This window comes from Doryrhamphus excisus, chromosome 17 (genome assembly GCF_030265055.1).
Source record: "Doryrhamphus excisus isolate RoL2022-K1 chromosome 17, RoL_Dexc_1.0, whole genome shotgun sequence".
Taxonomy (NCBI): domain Eukaryota; kingdom Metazoa; phylum Chordata; class Actinopteri; order Syngnathiformes; family Syngnathidae; genus Doryrhamphus; species Doryrhamphus excisus.
This window is the reverse complement of record NC_080482.1, coordinates 8,216,385-8,237,592: the sequence shown is the minus strand read 5'-3', so window position 1 is coordinate 8,237,592 and position 21,208 is coordinate 8,216,385. Positions and strand designations below refer to the sequence as shown.

The 21,208-nt window shown below is 40.6% G+C and overlaps 1 protein-coding gene across 3 annotated transcripts in view; it reads right to left on the bottom strand.

The window, feature by feature from the left end:
* The window catches only part of bcam (basal cell adhesion molecule (Lutheran blood group)), a 57,767-nt gene that overhangs the window by 7,776 nt on the left and 28,783 nt on the right, over positions 1-21,208 (bottom strand). For all 3 annotated transcript variants that reach the window (XM_058053157.1, XM_058053154.1, XM_058053156.1), the window contains exons 2-12: positions 10,104-10,231; positions 9,798-10,014; positions 7,080-7,153; positions 5,821-5,917; positions 5,564-5,746; positions 5,072-5,193; positions 4,859-5,000; positions 4,418-4,533; positions 2,025-2,166; positions 728-852; positions 148-289 (exon numbers count right to left, since the gene is read on the bottom strand). In XM_058053157.1, the coding sequence (XP_057909140.1) occupies positions 148-289; positions 728-852; positions 2,025-2,166; positions 4,418-4,533; positions 4,859-5,000; positions 5,072-5,193; positions 5,564-5,746; positions 5,821-5,917; positions 7,080-7,153; positions 9,798-10,014; positions 10,104-10,231 (1,488 nt within the window). The remainder of the gene's footprint in view (positions 1-147; positions 290-727; positions 853-2,024; positions 2,167-4,417; positions 4,534-4,858; positions 5,001-5,071; positions 5,194-5,563; positions 5,747-5,820; positions 5,918-7,079; positions 7,154-9,797; positions 10,015-10,103; positions 10,232-21,208) is intronic.

The following is a 21,208-nucleotide window of genomic DNA, read 5'->3' as shown; positions in this document are numbered from 1 at the left end:
GCTCCAAATATGCGCATGCAGCAAAGAGTCTTAAAGTGAGGCTTTGCATAAATATGAACATTAATTTCTATGAACAGAAGAAAAAAAAAAGAACATTGCTTTTTTTTTTGGACGTTTTGCATGAATGAAGATAAAATGGCATCTGACCTCTTTTGAGAGATACGACGAAGGTCCTGCTATCTGTTCCGTGTTCGTTGGTGACCTCGCAGGTCACACCGTCCTTCATGACCTCGGCGGTGGCCGGCAGGATGACGGTGCTCACCACTTTGTTGCCTTCCACCGTCACCGACTGAGAAGACAACATATCATATTTAATAGGAGCAAACCATTTAGGGAGAGACAGGAAGTGTAGTTTTCTATTGTTCCATTAGTGTCCCAAACCTTGACCCTAAAAAAAACGTGATTTCGTCGTATTTAAATCACAAACTTCAGTGAATTCTTAAAACATGGTTATTAGTGAAAAGCCGAAACTTTTCATTTTTTAATATCGCAGCCGTCATCATTTGCACATGAAACAGTCCGAGTTAAAGAGGACTCATTATATTTTTATCCTGTTTTGTTATTTTACTTCATGTCTCTCCAAGCTGACTTTTCTGCCTGTGGGCTTTTTCTTTTCACACATTCAGCACATAAATTGCTAAATATAGTCGTGAAAATACGACTTTCCATCCCTGAACTATCTCAGGGAATTTGTGTTGATCGGTTTGTATCGTTTCACACTCCTAACCTGTTTTCCTGAGGGCTTCCAGGTGAACTGAGGGGCGGGGGAACCGTAAGCCGAGCACCTCAGGGACACCATGTCTCCTTCCTTGGACACCTCAGCAGCTACAGGTATCTCGATCATTGGTTTTCCTAAAATGGGAGAGCCAAAAAAAAAAAAAAAATGACATAAGGAACATTTTGGTTGTAATTTGTGTTGGGCGTATCCATCAGGGTAGGGAAGCGACGCCCTAGCGAAGTAGCTTCCTGTAACTGTGTTGTGTCCTTCCTGACTAACACAACTGCCAGCTAAGGTGCATTGTTAGCATCCTGTTGGCGTGCACGAGCTTGTTATTGGAAAATACCTCTGAAGTCTACAGAGACAAGACACTCATGTTTAGTGTTAGTGTTTTTTTCCTAAATTATTTCATTAATAAGTGACTGCAGCTTCGTGATTGCCTATATGTGATGTAAACAAACAATAATAGGAGTGTAAAGGTGACTATAGGTGTGCTATTTCATGTCTAGAGAGCTCTAATAATTATAAAAACTGCATTTAGTAAGTTTTCTATGCTCTAACTCTGCTCTAATATTGAATCCCAATTGGCAGGAAATCAATTATAGCGGGTCTGGAACCAATTAACAGTGATAAAGGAGGGACAACTCTATTAATTCATTCATTTTCTACTGCTTATCCTCACAAGGGTTGTGGGGGTGCTGGAGCCTATCCCAGCTGTCTTCGGGCGAGAGGCGGGGTACACCCTGGACTGGTCGCCAGCCAATCACAGGGCACATATAGACAAACAACCATTCATATTCACCAACTCTATTATGTTATTATTATTGTTTCTGTGGTGCAATAATTCAAAACCTAGTACCAAAACATCATTAAAAAACATTAAAGTAACATTACTCATACTTAGTGATCAGTTTAAAATACCACATACTACGTTTCTGCATCAAAGTAAATTCAATTTCCTGCTCTATGGTTATCATCACACAACGTTAAACATTGGCAGGAATTCACTTATAGCGGTCGGGTCTGGAACCAATTAACCGTGATAAAGGAGGGACGACTTATGTTATTATGATTGTTCCTGTGGTGAAATAATTCAAATCTGCAATAAAAACCTAGCACCAAAACATCATTAAAAAACATTAAAGTAACATTACTCATACCAAGTGATCAGTTTAAAATACCACATAAAGTAAATTCAATTTCCTGCTCTATGGTTATCATCACACTAGTAGCTTGTCATGCTGTACAACATTAAACTGTAATTTTCTCAAACTAAATGGACAAAATTTATTATTTTTTTTTTTACCTTTGACGGTGAGTATGACTGTCGTTTGGGCTGTCAGTCTTGGCACTGACGGCACAGCTCCGACACACATGTATTCTCCGTCTTGACTGTATGCCACATCTTGTATCGATAGGGTTCCATCCTGAGAAAGAACCTCGGATCCCTGCAGGGATAAAAAGCACCGGAAACGTTATTATTATCGTTATTATTAACGTTATTATATCTTATTTTGACACATAGCATAGCAAAGACACTTAGTGGACACTTCATTATGCACATCGTAATGACACAAAGACTTTTAGATTTTCCAGTATCTGCACCTATTCCAGCTGTATTTCCTTTTGAAAACAGTTTTGTTTTAATTTATTCCACCCACGGGCATGCCCACTACTCTGTAACTGGTCACACACCCACAGTGCTTCACAACTATGAACCATATAAGGAAGTCCGCCTCTCTGTGACATCACAAATGGCCTGTTTTACCACGCGTTTTGAAACGGAGCGTTTTGAGCCATCCGAAACTTCTTTAAGGGCTCACTTATCTCAAACTTTGGCATCGTTTAACACAAGAATACAACATTCTCCCTACATTTAAAGGTCAGAAAAGTGGAAAAATCATGTTTATTATTGTAGTGGTTTGTATTATACTAATATTCTGGTTCCCTTCTTTAGAATGTAAGGCTGTACCGTATGTTGTGTATTGTGACTCTGTAACTGGTCACACGCCCAAAGTGCTTGATAACTATGAACCATATAAGGAAGTCCGCCTCTCTGTGACATCACAAATGGCCTGTTTTACCACGCGTTTTGAAACGGAGCGTTTTGAGCCATCCGAAACTTCTTTAAGGGCTCACTTATCTCAAACTTTGGCATCGTTTAACACAAGAATACAACATTCTCCCTACATTTAAAGGTCAGAAAAGTGGAAAAATCATGTTTATTATTGTAGTGGTTTGTATTATACTAATATTCTGGTTCCCTTCTTTAGAATGTAAGGCTGTACCGTATGTTGTGTATTGTGACTCTGTAACTGGTCACACGCCCAAAGTGCTTGATAACTATGAACCATATAAGGAAGTCCGCCTCTCTGTGACATCACAAATGGCCTGTTTTACCACGCCTTTTGAAACGGAGCGTTTTGAGCCATCTCAAACTTCTTTCAGGGCTCACTTATCTGAAATTTTGGCATCGTTTAACACAAGAATACAACATTCTTCCTACATTTATAGGTCAGAAAAGTGGAAAAAGCATGTTTATTATTGTAGTGGTTTGTATTATACAAATATTCTGGTTCCCTTATTTTTGACAAAGTCCTTCTTTAGAATGTAACGCTGTACGGTATGTTGTGACTATACTGTAATTGCAGCAGTACTGTGGGAAAGCACAAGTTCACACGTGCAAACACGGTGATAACGAATGACAGTGGGTCGCTTTTCTCATGGAGATCCCCTCCACATAAGAAACGAAAATTCCGAAAGGACAACGGGACTTAATGTCAAGGAGACACAACAATAGAAAGATTCTTGACATGACAAGTTTGTATGGTATGTGAGTATTTTAACCAAACTAAACTGTGTGAGGCAAAAAAATAAAAATTCTGCATAGAAACGAGATTCATTCATTCATTTTCTACCACTTTTCCTTACGAGGGTTGCGGGGGTGCTGGAGCCTATCCCAGCTGTCTTTGGGCGTGAGGCGGGGTGCACCCTGGACTGGTCGCCAGCCAATCACAGGGCACATATAGACAAACAACCATTCACACTCACATTCATACCTATGGACAATTTGGAGTCACCAATTAACCTAGCATGTTTTTGGAATGTGGGAGGAAACCGGAGTACCCGGAGAAAACCCACACATGCACGGGGAGAACATGCAAACTCCACACAGAGATGGCCGAGGGTGGAATCGAACTTGGGTTTCCTCGCTCTGTGGCCTGCATGCTAACCACTCGCTGTGCAGCCTACTATAGGGGTGTTAATTCATGTTATGAGGGCTCTAATAATGTGAAAAAAAAATCGAACTTGGGTCCAAAAATTTCTTGCAAGCATGAAGGATTACGACTCGGTCGTGATATCCATCCATCTAATCCATCTAATTCCACTTATCCTTACAGGGGTCGCAAGGTATGCTGGAGCCTATCCCAGCGGGGTACACCCTGGACTGGTCGCCAGCCAATCACAGGGCACATATAGACAAACAACCATTCAGACTCACATTCATACCTATGGACAATTTGGAGTCGCCAATTAACCTAGCATGTTTTTGGAATGTGGGAGGAAACCCACGCATGCACGGGGAGAACATGCAAACTCCACACAGAGATGCCCGAGGGTGGAAATGAACCCTGGTCTCCTAGCTGTGAGGTCTAACCACTAGACCGCCGTGCCCCCCCGAAACGAGAACATGCTAACCTTTTTCCATTGCACGGTGTGCATGTCGGAGGCCTTGGTCTTACACTGCCACTCCACGTTGTCTCCAAGCATGACAACCTGAGGCTCCACTGGAGTCACAGTCATGGGATCAATGTCTGACAGGGACACAGAAGAAAAAAAATCAATTAGAAAGCATGTCATAAAGCTCCTAAGAAGGTTATACAATGTACAATATTGTTAAGTCCAAAAGCTAATGCCCCCTTTTACTGTGACGTTAAGCCCACTTTGCACTAAGCCTGTTCAAAACCATTGGGAGGTTATCTGCTCCTTAAGGTGTTTGATAGGGTCAAATTAGGGCTCCGTGCTCAGGATGACTTTAAAGTAACACGGCCAAGCGTGAACAATCCAATTGGACCGGCGGAGACTTTCATTTCCACGCTTTATAGGATGGACGGTCGGTCGGTGAAAGGAATCACTCACAGTGCACGTTGAGTGCGATCTCTCCTCTCAAGTTGGCATCGAGGTTGTCGAAATCCGTTGCCGTGCACGTGTACACGCCGGAGTCGGTGCGTTTGGCAGATTTCAACATCAGAAGACCACCAACGCCGTTCATGGATTTGTCCTGGAGAGAATATCTTTTATAAGAAAACATGTTTATATAAGAATATTATGTTTAGTTTTTTTTACGCATACGTCTTTGCTGAAGTCAAACTCCGGTTGAGGGTTGCCGTCGGTTTCGCACTTCATGGTGACGTTATCGCCCTCTTTGACGGGATCGGTGTTGAGGAGTGTAAAGGTCGCCGTCTCTGAGGGATCTAGACAGACAAGGACAGACGATAGGGGGGATAAAATTCCACAGCTAGAGATGCGGAAACCACTTTCCCGGTATTTCCACTCTCTTTTTCTCATCTTCTCCATCAGTGGTTCCGAATGTGGGCTACAAGGAAGCTAAACTTTCACAAATGTTTGTTAACTAGGAAGCATATTTTTATCAGATATCTCAAATAATCCTTTAAGTAACGCTATCTTGCCTGGTGTGGATCACCTTCACTCTTGACGGCTTACTTATCTTGACAGTCTCAGTAAGATAAGACGCCATTGGTTGATAGCGGAGAAAGATACCTCCAGTTCACAGGGTCACTGTTATTTTAGAAAGTGCAAATAAAGCTAATTTCATGAGCTCACAGTTGAGGTTGATGGTGATGGAGTCGGACTTCTTCTCTTTGATCTGGCCTCCCACCAAACTGTACTCCACCATGCATTGGAACACCGAGTCCTTGTCGTCCTTGGTGGGCTGCATGTACAAGGTGCTCTTGATCGTGTACAGACCCGATGCTTCCTTCACCACCGAAGGAATCATGTAAGTCTCTGGATGGAGAAAAGACAAAAACAAAAACAGTCATTAAAATGTAATTAAAATGAGTGTATTTAAATGAACATACTTTCTTTCCTGTCTTTGACCTCGGCGAGGGGCTTGCCATCTTTGAACCAGATGATCCTTGGCTGGGGGTGTCCATTCATAGTCACACAGGTACCGATCTGCAGTCATTCACAAAGAGTTACAGTACTTCTAATATATATATATATATATATATATATATATATATATATATATATATATATATATATATATATATATATATATATATATATATATATTATAATCAAACAATTAGCATCAAATTTGCACATAAAATCTGAAAGTGTTGCTATGATATAACCTTTAATATACTGTACAAGGGCTTTTTAAAATAACATTTTAACATTTTATAACCATCAAAGTAGTGTATAAGCGAAGTTAACAATTGTATAATAAAACTAAAATAAAACAAAACTACTTGTTGAACATATGAAAGGTATCAAAAAGGCATTTACAGCACAGGACTGTCACATAGTGGTACTAAAAATATATTATAAATAAATAAATTATTATAAATAAATATAAAGTTTTCAGGCAATGTATTTGCTCTTATTTTGTGCATAATATTCGGAATTTAATAATTAAAAACAAGAAGCAAAAAAAACTGAATACAAAAAAAAAAAATTTTTTAAGGGAAAAGTCAAATTTTTTGTTACCCTATGCAGGGACAAAATATTAACGCACAAAAAAGTATAAATAAAACAAAATAAAAATAAAATAAAACAAAATAAAAACAAAACAAAACAAAACAAAACAAAACAAAACAAAACAAAACAAAACAAAACAAAACAAAACAAAACAAAACAAAACAAAACAAAACAAAACAAAACAAAACAAAACAAAACAAAACAAAACAAAACAAAACAAAACAAAACAAAACAAAACAAAACAAAACAAAACAAAACTAAACTAAACTAAACTAAACTAAACTAAACTAAACTAAACTAAACTAAACTAAACTAAAAACAAAAACAAAAACAAAAACAAAAACAAAAACAAAAACAAAAATAAAAATAAAAATAAAAATAAAACAAAACAAAACAAAATAAAATAAAATAAAACAACAACAAAAACAAAAACAAAAACAAAAACACAAAAACAAAATGGAAACTGCATAAAAAGAAAAACATGGGAAAGGGAAAAATAAAGAGACGAAACAGCTCAATGCAGTTTTTCACCACTGCACCCCAAAACCACAATATAAACATATTTAAAAAATACTATATTATCATGAAGGCAAAATACTTTTTATTAGATTGTGTAACTAAATTGTGGCCACACCTCTGAGCTGGTCGTCTCTCCCACAGAAATGGCCTGACTGGATGGCCGGGTGAGGTCTGGCTTCTCAGGAGCAACTGAGGGAGGATGAAGAGAGGATGAAGATAAACGATTATATCATTATGATTCAGAGGAAGCAACGCTTGCACCTTTAACCCCCTACACACACACACACACACACACACAAAAAAACATCACTTCCACATTCATGGGCTGCTGACCTTGTTCATTAAGTTGAGCAGTAAATATCCTGCTCGTCATTCATCCTACTGTGACCTCGGTCACAACATGATAAGGGTTAACTCACAAAAAACACACACACACTGCAGAGCCTGTAAAAACAACAGCACAGGTGCAAGATCCCCTCGTATTTTTTTTTGCTTTTTCACCCAGCTCAAATGCAAGGTCGGGTTATCACCGGCAGCTGTCCACCGCTTGGCAAAACACTTTCCCTAACCCTAATGTCTATACCAGCGGTGCTTTTGTTAGAACACAGTCACAGCCAATCACAGGGCACATATAGACAAACAACCATTCACACTCACATTCATACCTATGGACCATTTAGATTGCCAAATTAACCTAGCATGTTTTTGGAATGTGGGAGGAAACCGGAATACCTGGAGAAAACCCATGCAAACTCCACACAGAGATAGCCGAGGGTGGAATTGAACTCGGGTCTCCAAGCTGTGAGACCTGCATGCTAACCACTCGGTCGCTATGCAGCCCATGATGATTTTCATTCATTCATTCATTTTCTACCGCTTATCCTCACGAGGGTCGCGGGGGTGCTGGAGCCTATCCCAGCTGTCTTCGGGCGAGAGGCGGGGTACACCCTGGACTGGTCGCCAGCCAATCACAGGGCACATATAGACAAACAACCATTCACACTCACATTCATACCTATGGACAATTTGGATTGCCAAATTAACCTAGCATGTTTTTGGAATGTGGGAGGAAACCGGAATACCTGGAGAAAACCCACGCATGCACGGGGGAGAACATGCAAACTCCACACAGAGATAGCCGAGGGTGGAATTGAACCCTGGTCTCCTAGCTGTGAGGTTTGCATGCTAACCACTCGACCGCCGTGCCACTAGGCTAAAGACCAATTAACCAAAATGAACAATGGCCGAGGGTGGAGCAGTATTAATAATATAACAAAATCGAAATATATGTAAACTGGGGTAAAATGTTTCGACAAAAAGCACATTTTTTTCCCAGCAACAGGGGTCGCTAATATTAGAATTTGTGCTTATTTTTGTCATTTCTACCCCTGTAGGTAGTACCTGGTCATGCCAATCAAAGTATTGTTTATTTGTAAATGACTTAGTAGGATTATCATTTACTCCATACCGCAGAGCCTAGTAAAAGCAAGCTAACCACTCTGGAGACCTCTTAACTCTCGATAAGTAACAAAACAGACGTCATATAATTCACCCTGCTTACCCCCCCCCCACCCGTACATTTGTGCGGACAAATGTGGTCCGATGAAAAACTGTGGCTGTGGGCACTAAGTGCTTCAAACAGCACTTCATTGTGCCGTTGTCAAACACTCCACTGTTAATAAAAACTCGCCCACCGGCCACCGACTGAGCTCCTTTTTTTTTTTTTTACGAGTTTAAACTCCAGTACATTACAGTTAATGGATGCCGTGTAACGGTGCTTTTTGAAGCTTAACCACTAAAACTACCCTTTCGCTTACTTGCTCAGTAGCGTGTGGACTCTATGACAAGTGGCTAATCAGGGGTGGCGCAAGGGGGGGTGCAAGCGTTGTGGTGGTGGTAGGGGGGTCAGCCTTCAGTGGTAAGTGTTATTTATGTGACAAATATGAGACATGACAGGTGTGATTGAACTTTTCATCAATTGTGTCAAGAGTGATTAGATTGCGGTTAATTGACCTATGATGAACTTACTGTAGCAAATTGGTCAGCATGTAGTGGTGGAATATGCTCATATTGAAAAGATACTTGCTTGAGTTTTCAACATAAATAAAAGAAACAAAAATCATCATGGGCTGCACGGTGGTTGAGTGGTTAGCACGTTGGCCTCGCAGCTAGGAGACCCGGGTTCAATTCCACACTCGGCCATATCTGTGTGGAGTTTTCGTGGGTTTTCTCCGGGTACTCCGGTTTCCTCCCACATTCCAAAAACATGCTAGGTTAATTGTCGACTCCAAATTGTCCATAGGTATGAATGTGAGTGTGAATGGTTGTTTGTCTATATGTGCCCTGTGATTGGCTGGCCACCAGTCCAGGGTGTACCGGGACTCTCGCCTGAAGACAGCTGGGATAGGCTCCAGCACCCCAGCGACCCTCGTGAGGATAAGCGGTAGAAAATGAATGAATGAATGAAAATCATCATGGGCTGCATAGCGACAGAGTGGTTAGCATGCAGGCCTCGCAGCTAGGAGACCCGAGTTCAATTCCACTCTCGGCTATCTCTGTGTGGAGTTTGCGTAGGTTTTCTCCGGGTACTCCGGTTTCCTCCCACATTCCAAAAACATGCTAGGTTAATTGGCGACTCCAAATTGTCCATAGGTATGAATGTGAGTGTGAATGGTTGTTTGTCTATATGTGCCCTGTGATTGGCTGGCGACCAGTCCAGTGTGTACCCCCTGTTCCGCATCATCCCTAACAATTCGTCTTACGCACTACATGTACTGTTACACCGCCTGTATCTGTACACAAACGAATGACAGCACAACAAACGTGAACTCACAGAAGACTTTGAGCATCGTGGAGGCTTCTCCTGCACCAGCAGTTCCTCCATTGACCAAGCAGAGGAAGGTGAGCTCATCATTGGGTTGGACCGACGTGATGGTCAAGGTGAAGTCCTCATCGATGCTCACCCGGCCGCTCAGTTGGGTTCCCTTCTCGCTTTTAGCCTCGCCGCCCAGAGTACGGTAAGCGACGCGCTTCCTGATTCCCTGATCCTCCTTAAAAAGGAAAAGAAAAATGAAAGGTCATTTATTCTGCAAAAGCTTTTTAATGTTCTAACGGACTTTAGTGACGTGCCATCACTTACGATATGCCACTCCACAATGGTGTTGCTGGATGACGGTGACATAGTGTAGGAGCAGGGCAGCTTGGCGTTCTCATCCTTCAACACTTCCACTTTGGGAGCCACGTTTACGTTCACAGATGCGCAGCACACTGTGGAGACACACGAAGCAAGACAGTTAAGGATGGGTGGTAAATGTGTCGATTACATACTAGTGGTTACATGTACTCTATCTAAAAAAAAAAAGACAGTACCCCCCCTCATACTACAAAATGAAACTTGGATATACTTTAGAGTAGTCAGTGTACAGCTGGTATGGCAGTAGTCAAAATTAGCCAACCCCCAGCCACGATTCTCCAAACAACAGGCAACACAAGTGACTAGCTAGATTAGCTAGGCAGCTAATGCAAGCATGATGACATCACTGGTGGATTTTAGACACCTTGCACTTGCTTTAGGATCTTGGAGGTGTGTGCAGGTTCGTGATCATGTTGGAAACCTGCCATGTGGCCCAATTTCCCGCTTCAGAATGTCATAGCACAAGTGGGAATGTATAATTTATTCTCAATTAACCGCAATTCCCTCAACGCTGTACTGTATGCAGTACTCGTGCAGCCCGAGACAAATGGTGGAACCATCACCAAGCTTGACTGTAGACTATTTATTTTCATTGCATTATTTTCATGCACGGGGAGAACATGTAAAATCCGCACAGAGATGGCTGAGGGTGGAATTGAACTCGGATCTCCTAGCTGTGAGGTCTGTGCGCTAACCACTCAACCGCCGTGCGAGCCTGTATTTATATTCAGTGCATAGTCAATCTACACTGTACACTGACTTTAACTCCAAGGCCTCTAACATGTAATGTCCCTCTGATGTACTTGTTCCTGATCCTATCCATCCTGGTCACTCCCAATGAGAACATCAGCATCCTTATCTTTGCTACCTCCAGTTCTGCTTCCTGTCTTTTCCTATATTGTATTAAAATGCTTGGCCTGTACTCACTGTTGTGAAAAAAAAAATGTAGATATAAGAAATATCCACATTTCGGATGGGAGAGCAAGCCGTTGACTAACCCAGCAGAGATCATTCATAAATAATACATGAACAATGTCGGCAATTTCTCAGCTACAAAATCCACACTTGAATAATTGATGCGTTGTGAGAAAGCTGCAGAGAGGAGCGGGAAAAAGAAGGAGTGCGGACATCTGAGGGGGATCATACTTGACGGGTCTTGGCCTAATAACAAAACGAGGAAAAGATGAAAGAGTGGATGAGAAGAAGTTGACGCCTTGTTATGAGGAAGCAAGAAAAAGAAGGTTAAATAGAGGGCAGCGGGAATGGGGAAATAAAAAGGGACAATGGGGGGGGGGGAATGTGTGATGCATTCCAGACGTAACAATTTAGCATGACCCTCAGATCGGGCAGAGGTCAAAGGTGAGTCAAGTGTTGACATTTATGCTGATGTAACATTAACTTCACTTTAACCTCACTTTATGTATTAATCATCATCACTATCACTTAGTTGGCTCCACCATTCCTCTCCACTGCAACTGTGGTTAACTTCTTTTTACACTTACAATACAATAACAATAACAATTAATAACCATAAAAAGCCTACAACATTTGAGACGTTATGGTTCATTTGAAATACATTTTCATTTGACAGATTCTCAGACTCATCTGATATCTTGCCAGTGCAAAAAAAAAAAAAAAAAAGCAAGCCAAACAACCATCCAACGTCCAAGAATGTGCAACTAAACCAAATGCAGCACTCCTAAGGATTTTAAGAGTCCCCCCCCCCCCACACTTCAGTAAGTGGTGCTTGGGAAAAACACACACACACCCACAGCATATTAGATCAAGTGACTCGCTGGCACATGTCGAAAGAGCCCAAATGTAACACACTTATGCCGTTTGTTTGCTCTTTTGGAAAACATGTCAACTCAATTTGCTACTTGTAGTGAAAAGAGACTGTGGGACAGCAAAGACGGAAAAAAAAATGTAAATATGTACAGTAATCCCTCATCTATTGTGGTTAATTGGTTCCAGACTCAACCGCTATAAGTGAATTTCTGCAAAGTAGGATTTAAGAGTAACAAACATAATATTAAAGCATCGAAAGCCATAGAAAGTATGATTCTTAGCATTATTAGAGCCCTTTAAATGCAAAATAACATCCCTATAGTCACCTTTACACTCATATTATCCAATGTAGTTTATATAATTACATAAAATAAACCAATTAAGGCATATAAGACTTCATAAACCTTCAATAAATGTCTTTCGGACGTGTGGACAGGAAGTGAAGATGGGGATTTAGAGTTGTATTTATTATGATGATGACGACTATTTTTTTATATTGTGCCTGTTGTGAGAAAAATAATTATACAATCATAAATGTTTATTGTTAGCCATCACGTCTGCTGCATAATCCATATTAGTGACACTTAATGCTTAGTGTAGACTACAGATCATCGTCTTTGTAGTTTAGTTAATTTAGAACATTTTTATGCTTGAAAATGCTTAATTTAGGCCAGGAATACATAACATTTGCTTAAAAGGCAATTTAAGCAAAATTAGGCAACGTACAGGTATGTATAATAACAAAATAATAGTAATAATATGAACCAAAAATACATTTCACAGATAATAATTCTACTTTTATATGCAGAAATAATTTGAAATGAGGAATGAATGGAAGTTGTTTTTGATGCGGACATTCAATTATGTTTTTTTTTACCTTCTTTATCAAATTGCTAGCATTTGTCTTTGGCCCCGTGGCAGGTTATTTAGCAGCCACAATCAATGAAAAATGGACAGACAGTGAGTCGGCAATGCATTAGATTTCCTGAACCATACAGTCCAGGGCAAACAGACTGTTATGCTAAGTGCAGTACTTACAGTGTACAAAATGTGAGGCAAATTCAATATACATACAAAAACCTAAGTTTGACAGTATTTTAAAATTCTAACCATTTTTTTTAATGTTACATAAAATTTTGTGGAATTTTGCAGAAACCATGAGATCATACAATTTTCAATTTCAGCTAAAATATTGGACAAAAATGTGTCTTGAGTGAATCCCAAAACCAGGAGCAGCGTCAACATGAACAGAATATGAAAAGAGAAGGAAAAAGCAACAGCACAGAAAAGATGTTTTGCTTAATGGCGGCCATGTTTTCAATCAATCCTCCTCAAATTGTACGTGTGCTTGTCAGTCCCGTAAAAGATATATACCAGATTCTGTAGTGATACATGACCAACTATTATTATTCACCGTTGAGTTGAACATTTTCAAACCATCCAGTTCACATTTCATTTTATATATTTGGTCCTGCAGTGATCGATCAATCCATTTTACACAGCAGGCAGCTGGACAGACAGAGCTGGGCAATTAGAGTATAATTAGGCAGTCCTTTTTTGTCCACTCTGAGCTAAGAGCCAAATGTGTGTGAAATGGATGATGGGAGGTACTATGTGATGTGGGGTGAAGAAACGGGCCCGCAACATGGGGGTCTCGTTAGCTGAAGCAGGCCAGATAATCCGATTTGGAGAGGGGACAGTGTTTGTGTGTGCATGTGTGTGTGTGTGTAAGAGATGGGAGTGCATGACCGGGGGAAGCGAGACAGATGGTAAAGAGACGACCAGGCTGTGATGTGCACACACACACACACACCTACAGTTGATCTATAATGGATGTTATATTTATGAGCATCTCTTAAGTACAGTATGTGTGTGTATTGAACCTTTATTGTGAGGCTATTTGAGCTAGTCCGCATAAAGAAAAATGCTAGGATGAGCTCCTTTCACCCTATTAGACTTTGTGTGTGTGTGTGTGTGTGTGTGTCAGACATTCAAAGCAACGTGGCAAGAGTGGGGAGGACCCGGAGAACTGTATCAGTCCCACATCTCCTGAAAAGTTAATGCCCAGACATCTTCAATGCTCTGCCTCTCTTTTATGTACTTTTCTTTACTTCTTCTTTACTACGCAGACGCATCATGACCAAAAGAAACGCTCTCTCCTTTTCCATTTCACCTACTGTCATATTCCGGACATCAAACCACTTTTTCTTCTCAAAGAGCATTTTTTAATACCCAGTGCACATATCTTCGTTTAGTATGCAGGCCAGTGGAAAAGTAAGACAAAAAGAACGGGACAAGATAGCTTGCAGTGTGCTTGCTAACCCAAACAGTAACTCTGCTGTTGGATGCCAGGTGACCATACAACCACAGATTGGTGCATTGCAGTCCGAGTCCTACGGTGTATGTGGGTACCTGTATGAGAGAATGTGTGTGGTCCAAAACAACCTTAGCTGGATTATTGGTGTGTGTGTGTGTGTGTGTGTGTGTGAGAAAGAGCCTGTGGGTTGTTGGCAAAGCAAACAAGAACAAGAAGCAACCTCAAGAGTCACCTACAGCAATAAGGTCACTTAAAAACCACAATGAAGCCCATTAAGAAAAAAAATACCAAAAGAATGAAATTCTAATTTGGATGATTCATAACTGTTACACAAGTTAAAAAAAACTAACCCATCCCAAGCCTATCCCAGCTGTCTTTGGGCAAGAGGCAGGGTGCACCCTGGACTGGTCGCCAGCCAATCACAGGGCACATATAGACAAACAACCATTCACACTCACATTCATACCTATGGACAATTTGGAGTCGCTAATTAACCTAGCATGTTTTTGGAATGTGGGAGGAAACCGGAGTACCCGGAGAAAACCCACGTGTGCACGGGGAGAACATGCCAACTCCACACAGAGATGTCCATCTATTATGTCCCTGCAGTGATCATGTTCTCTGTGTGATGTGGTGTAAACAAAAGTGACTATAGGGGTGTTGTTTAATGTCTCAAGGGCTCTAATAATGTTAAAAACATATTTAGAAAGTCATAAACAGGTTTTGTAATCTCTAACTGGGAAAATATTATATATATTATATATATTATATATATATATATATATATATATATATATATATATATATATATATATATATATATTATATAATATTATAATATATAATATAATATTATTCATTCATTCATTCATTTTCTACTGCTGGAGCCTATCCCAACTGTCTTTGGGCGACTGGCGGGGTACACCCTGGACTGGTCGCCAGCCAATCACAGGATTATTATATATTATATATATTAAAAACTATATTGACAGTTACTATGGTACACATAATGTCATCATATGGTCATATCACCTCGTACATCAAAAACAAAAAAAAACCTTAAACTGTATTATGGAAAGCAGGAAGTGAACAAATGTAACAGTTACTGATTGTAAAAGTACCAGATGGAGGGGTAGGATTTAATAAGCTTTGCTTCTTCCTACTCCTTTTGGACATGTGGAACTGTGAACTAATTATGTGATGCATTCAATTGTAATCTGATGCATGTTCAAATGAAATAAAACCATTACCATTACCAAATATTCAGTTTATAAATACCGAATCGTAATCCTACAGCAGAAATTCATTCATGACGGTCGGGTTTGGAACCAATAAATGAGGAACGACTGTACAATAGTATAGTTCCTCCTGTTTCTCATGCCCTAACACCCCACCCGACCCTACCCCACTATCTTTTGACACATGCTGAGATAACTTCAAATGTATCACAGTCCGATACAGTTGGCCATCATTTTATCTGCAAGCTGAATCATGTCATCCAACAGGGACCTCCACTACTACCAATTGCATTTGGCTTCTTTTCCAGCATGAGATGGCTGCTATTAGCATCATTACAAAGTCTTTGTACACTCATACTGGTACACGCAGAGGGAAACACTATTAGCACTGTGATAATACAGGATAATGGCTTGCTAATGCTTCGGACGGCATCCAGTAAAAAAAAAAAAAAAAAGAAGAAGCATTTCACAGTTGCTCAGCTCATACTGCAAGATAGGAAGACTCAGCAGGAAATCCAATGTGATAAACGAGCCTCACTCTGCAAAACAAACTAGAGCCCCTTTGCTGAAAGTCACTCGAGAGGAGATAATAAAAAGGAAGTGCAATTCTAACTTGTATCACGGGTGCATTAATGAACGAGATAGGTGAGTTTAGCAGAGACTGTGATATTGTACTGTACAGTGACATAAAAGTGTTTGTGGGTGAGCGTGGGCAGGATCAAGCTGGGGGCCAGAGAATGGGGTGACGGCCCTAAAGTCTGTCAGCGGTGCGCTGATGAGACCAGAACAGGTGCAGAGCAGCTGCTGCAACACATACAAGCCAACAATGAACGTCAAATAGCGAGGGCGAGTGTGAAAGGCAAGCGTGGTGACACACCGCTGAGAGGAAGTTAAACGTACGGGGGGGGGGGGGGTTACTGTAAAAAGCAAACACTAAAGTCTCACGGGAACGAAAAAGTGTCACGCTACAAGTAGTAGAGCCGAGTGGGGCAGATCTGTGTTGCAACTCATGTGGTTTCGCTCTGCACGGAAAGTACTGTACATTCTCAAGATGATAACAATTAATGATAATATTAATTTGTTTCTTTTTCCACTTTTCTGACCTATAAATTAAGGAGAAATCGGATTCAATTGTTCCCACTGGTTTTGTCCGATATAAGCGAAATCCGTTATATGCGTATACCGGAAAATGTCCGTTTTACGCATATATCGGATTTATATCCGGTATATGCGTAAATCGGATTTTATCCGTTATAAAAAGGCACTTCCTTGACTATGTTTCCAATGTACCTGGACGCGCAGGCAACGCTGCAAACGCTGCAAATGACGTCGTATAGCGGCCTGTCACGATTCGGCGAATCGGAGCGCCACGATGCGGCCATCCGATATATGCGAGGGAAATTTAATGGAAATGCATTGGAACGGGACTGGAGATTTTGTCCGAAAAAGGCGAAATCCGTTATAAAAAATCCGATATATGCAATGAATTTTTATTGGAAATGCATTACAGAAAAATCGGTTCTTTTTTATCTGTCCGTTGTGAGCGAATTTCCGATATATCCGAGTCCGATATATCCGAGGTTTACTGTATTCTCATGTTGGATGATGCCGAAGTTTCACATAATGAGGTTTACGCATTTGGAAGCGAGCCCGAAAAGAAGTTTGGCATGGCTCAAAATGCTGGGTTTCAGAGGGAGTGGCAAAACTGTTCTTTTGTGATGTCACAGATGGACGTGGCTGTAGGCGATACGCTCTCTGACATCCCATGAGTTCTGCTTTTCTGTTTATGAAACAAGCTCAGCGAACACTCCAAGCGAACACTCCCCTAAATAAATGCCCCCCCCCCCCCATCAACATTTTTGAAGTGAAAACACAACTCCACTCAGCTTCTTCATTGCAAGTCAGTTCATTTGCTGCATGAGTAACGATGACAAAATGTCCCAATTATCTGACAATAAGCAGAGATGATACCTCTTAGGGCTCAACATAATAACAGACTAAGTAGTCTGTCGATGAAATATAGTGCCTTGAGGCAAGATATGCCTTTATTCGTCCCTCAACTGAGGCAACATGGAGTAATCTACGTGACTGTAAACAGCAGGGGCACTGTTGATTCAACTGTGTAAAGAGGTCAACAACATGACCTCGGTGATGAGAAGTGAAGCTCCATACATCCCACACATGGCACGACTACTTCTCCAGGCGACATTATTTGGCTCGATACCAGTCACTGACAAATATTTGGAAATTAGCCCTGAAACATTTTTGGGATGGTTCAAAATGCCCGGTTTCAGAGGGTGTGGCAAAACTGTTCTTTTGTGATGTCACAGAGGAGTGGGGTTCCTAATGGGCATGAGTGTTATGTCTCCGTACATCCTACATATGGGACAAATACTTCTCCAGGCGGCATTATTTGGCTCGATACCAGTCACTGACAAATATTTGGAAATTAGCCCTGAAAGATTTTTGGGATGGCTCAAAATGCCCGGTTTCAGAGGGCGTGGCCAAACGATTCTTTTGTGATGTCACAGAGAAGAGGGGTTCCTTATGGGTGTGGGTTTTATGTCTCCGTACATCCTACATATGGGACAAATACTTCTCCAGGCAGCATTATTTGGCTCGATAGCGGTCACTGACAAACATTTGGAAGTGAGCACAGAAAGTTTGTGATGGCTCAAAATACTCGGTTTCAGAGGGCGTGGCAAAACTGTTCTTTTGTGATGTCACAGAGGAGTGGGTTTCCTTATGGGTGTGGGTTGTTATGTCTCCGTACAGCCAACATATGGGAGAAATACTTCTCCAGGCAGCATTAATTGGCTTGATACCTGATACTGACATGGAAACAGGAGTTCAGGACATTCAGGACAGAGATTGTCCTGAAAAAAAATATATTTTCCAGTTAATGCAATGACCACCTAGCATGAGAACGGGGGGGAAAGGGTTGCTGCTAATTGTATTTTTCCAACTATGTCAACATTTTATGGAACAGACTCCAACTTTAAGTCATCGCCGCGCTGACTCAGCAGGTGCCGTCTGTTGGCCGCATATGAGCATTCCTGAGTGACAAGACACATAGCGTTAACGCGGCAGCGTGTGCAGTTGTAACTGATAAATCACACACTCTGCCTGGTGTGTGTCTGTGTTATTCCACTGCCCCCTTTTTCCTCTAACAAACAAAAGAGCTGAAGTGGGCAACATGGTCTTTACACACTCTTTTGTCCCACTGCTGGATTCCCCTTTGCGGGTCCTGTTGTCCTGGCGATAAGAGTTAAAGGTCACATTTTAGGGCGGTACGGTCAACGAGTGTTTTTGTCCCGTAAGAGGAAAATGAGGATAAATGCAAAGAAGAAATACAAGAAGTAGACATTGTTTCATTTATGGCCCCCCGCAGGGTAATTTACTAACAGCCTCACGTTTGACTCTGCGGTGTTACGAAAAATCCGTGGGAACATCATCAGACAAACTCAGCTATGTCCTTCCTCCCTGTCCTTTGACGTCCTCTGTGTCTCCTTTTCCTCAAGCACAGCCACTGAATCCAAATGAAGTTCTACACTGCGTCAAAAACAAAGTGCTTCAAAATGCAAAAGAAGCAAGGCAGAAAACCGATGTCAAACAGAATACAGGAGGGATACCCCGATTAATCGGACACCGATTATTATCACATACTACAGTATTAATTGGCCCTGTACCCTAGAAACCACCCATGAATGATACGGGAAAAGGCCGAAATGATACTGTGTCAAAGCCCAGGGCAGTGATACTGATAAAATATAGAGTTATATAAAAATATTAAAATATAGAGAGGAAAGGACACGACTGTGATCGCTAACAAGCTTTTATTACACAACAATACTGGCTACTGTTGGCCGTAACCACGCCGTTGCAACCACCGCCAGCAACGCAACAGTGCTTCCTTAACACGACACGCCCCCACCCCTGGTGCATTCACAGTCACCCGGAACAGTCAGACACTCAAGAGCACAACATGTCAACATGAACACGTCAGGGTCGCTACATTATTTTATCAATCAGAAAAGAAAATGGCCTGATTCTCTCAAATCAAAATTCAATTCTCTGGCACGTTACATGATGGAAAAACAAAAGTATGTGATAATAAGCTCATGATTAAATAGTATGTGATAACAAGATCATCACATGGTTTGTCTGGTATCAGGCCCAGTATCATGCCCCCGCATGCTAGACCTTCGGTCTCGGGCTGATACTGACACTTGTGGGCATGATACCTGGCCTGATACCAGACAAACCATGTAATAACCTATAAGTATCAAACTACCAACTGGTATCGGAATTGGCAGCAAACAGTAAAACCCAGATTGGAGCATCCCAAATATACAGTGCACAAAATTAAATTGTGTATTCTCATGCTGTGGTATTTTAGAGGCAATAAAAAAATGATTCTAAAAAGTCAAACACCTATGACCTCAGTGTGTGTTTGTGCCACAGGGGTTCCAGGTGTGACTTTTCCTTGCTAGCTCAGGTAGCGACACTCCACAAGCCCAGACACACTAACACAATATCAAAGCATCATATATCCTGTATCTAATTGCAGTACACATAGATCTAATCATTACATCTGCTTTTTAGGTCTGTCTCCTAGCTTTAATCAAAACCTCGTCTCCTCCGGATGCTCCAGAGAGCCCATAAAAATTACATGAATGAAGCACAGATATCATCTTCACACTTGAAAGTAACCTAAAACACGTCATAACTGCTTGGAAACGGGCACGTACTTGTACAAAAAAAAAATTTAAAAAAAAATCCAACTCTTAGACAAATCTTCAATACTGATGGATATAAATATGAAATGGAAGGTCATTACTTTTCAAATCAAATTGCACGATAATAGAAAAGAGAAGCTAGTTAGCGCGCTAGCCTCCCCCCCACCCGCTTGGCCTCTTTTCATTTATGTACAGCTGGAAACTCAATTTGATGAACAGGCGCTAGAGAGAGAGTGTCCTGATGGACTGAAAGGGGGAAGAAAAAAAAAAACAATCAGCGGGTGTCACAGAGGGGGCAAAGATGAGAGACGATGTTAATATTTAATGTTTCAGGGTGCCCCTCATCCCCCCAAAATATGGGCCTCCTTCAACCCGTGGGGCCTTCAATTCATACACAGGGCTGCCCTTTTTTCTCCTTTTCTATCTCGCACATCATTCGTTATTCTTTCCTTAACAGCCGCTGGCCAAAAATGACATTTAGAAGGAGGCAATAATGGAGGAACGGCAACAAGCAACAACAAGAAGTTGAAGATTAAGATGAGGGGTCTCAAACTCATGTCTCGTGTCTTGATATGAAAGTTTAATTTGTTTAATTAGTTTTTTGATTTGCTTATTTATTTTTCCATCTTATTTTGTGTTGAAAAATAAAAATTAACATTAAACATTTATTTAATAATTTAATAATAAATAAAAAAATAATTTGTTCATTTGTTTCCTTTGTTTTTTTGATTTGCTTATTTATTTTTCTATCTTATTTTATGTCAAAAATAAAAATTAAACATTTATTTAATAATAAATAAAAATTAATTTCACTTGTTTCATTTGCTTTTTGATTTGCTTATTTATTTTTCCATCTTATTTTGTGTCGAAAAATAAAAATTAACATTAAACATTTATTTAATAATTTAATAATAAATAAAAATTAATTTATAATAATTTATTATAATTTATTATAATTTAATGTTTTAT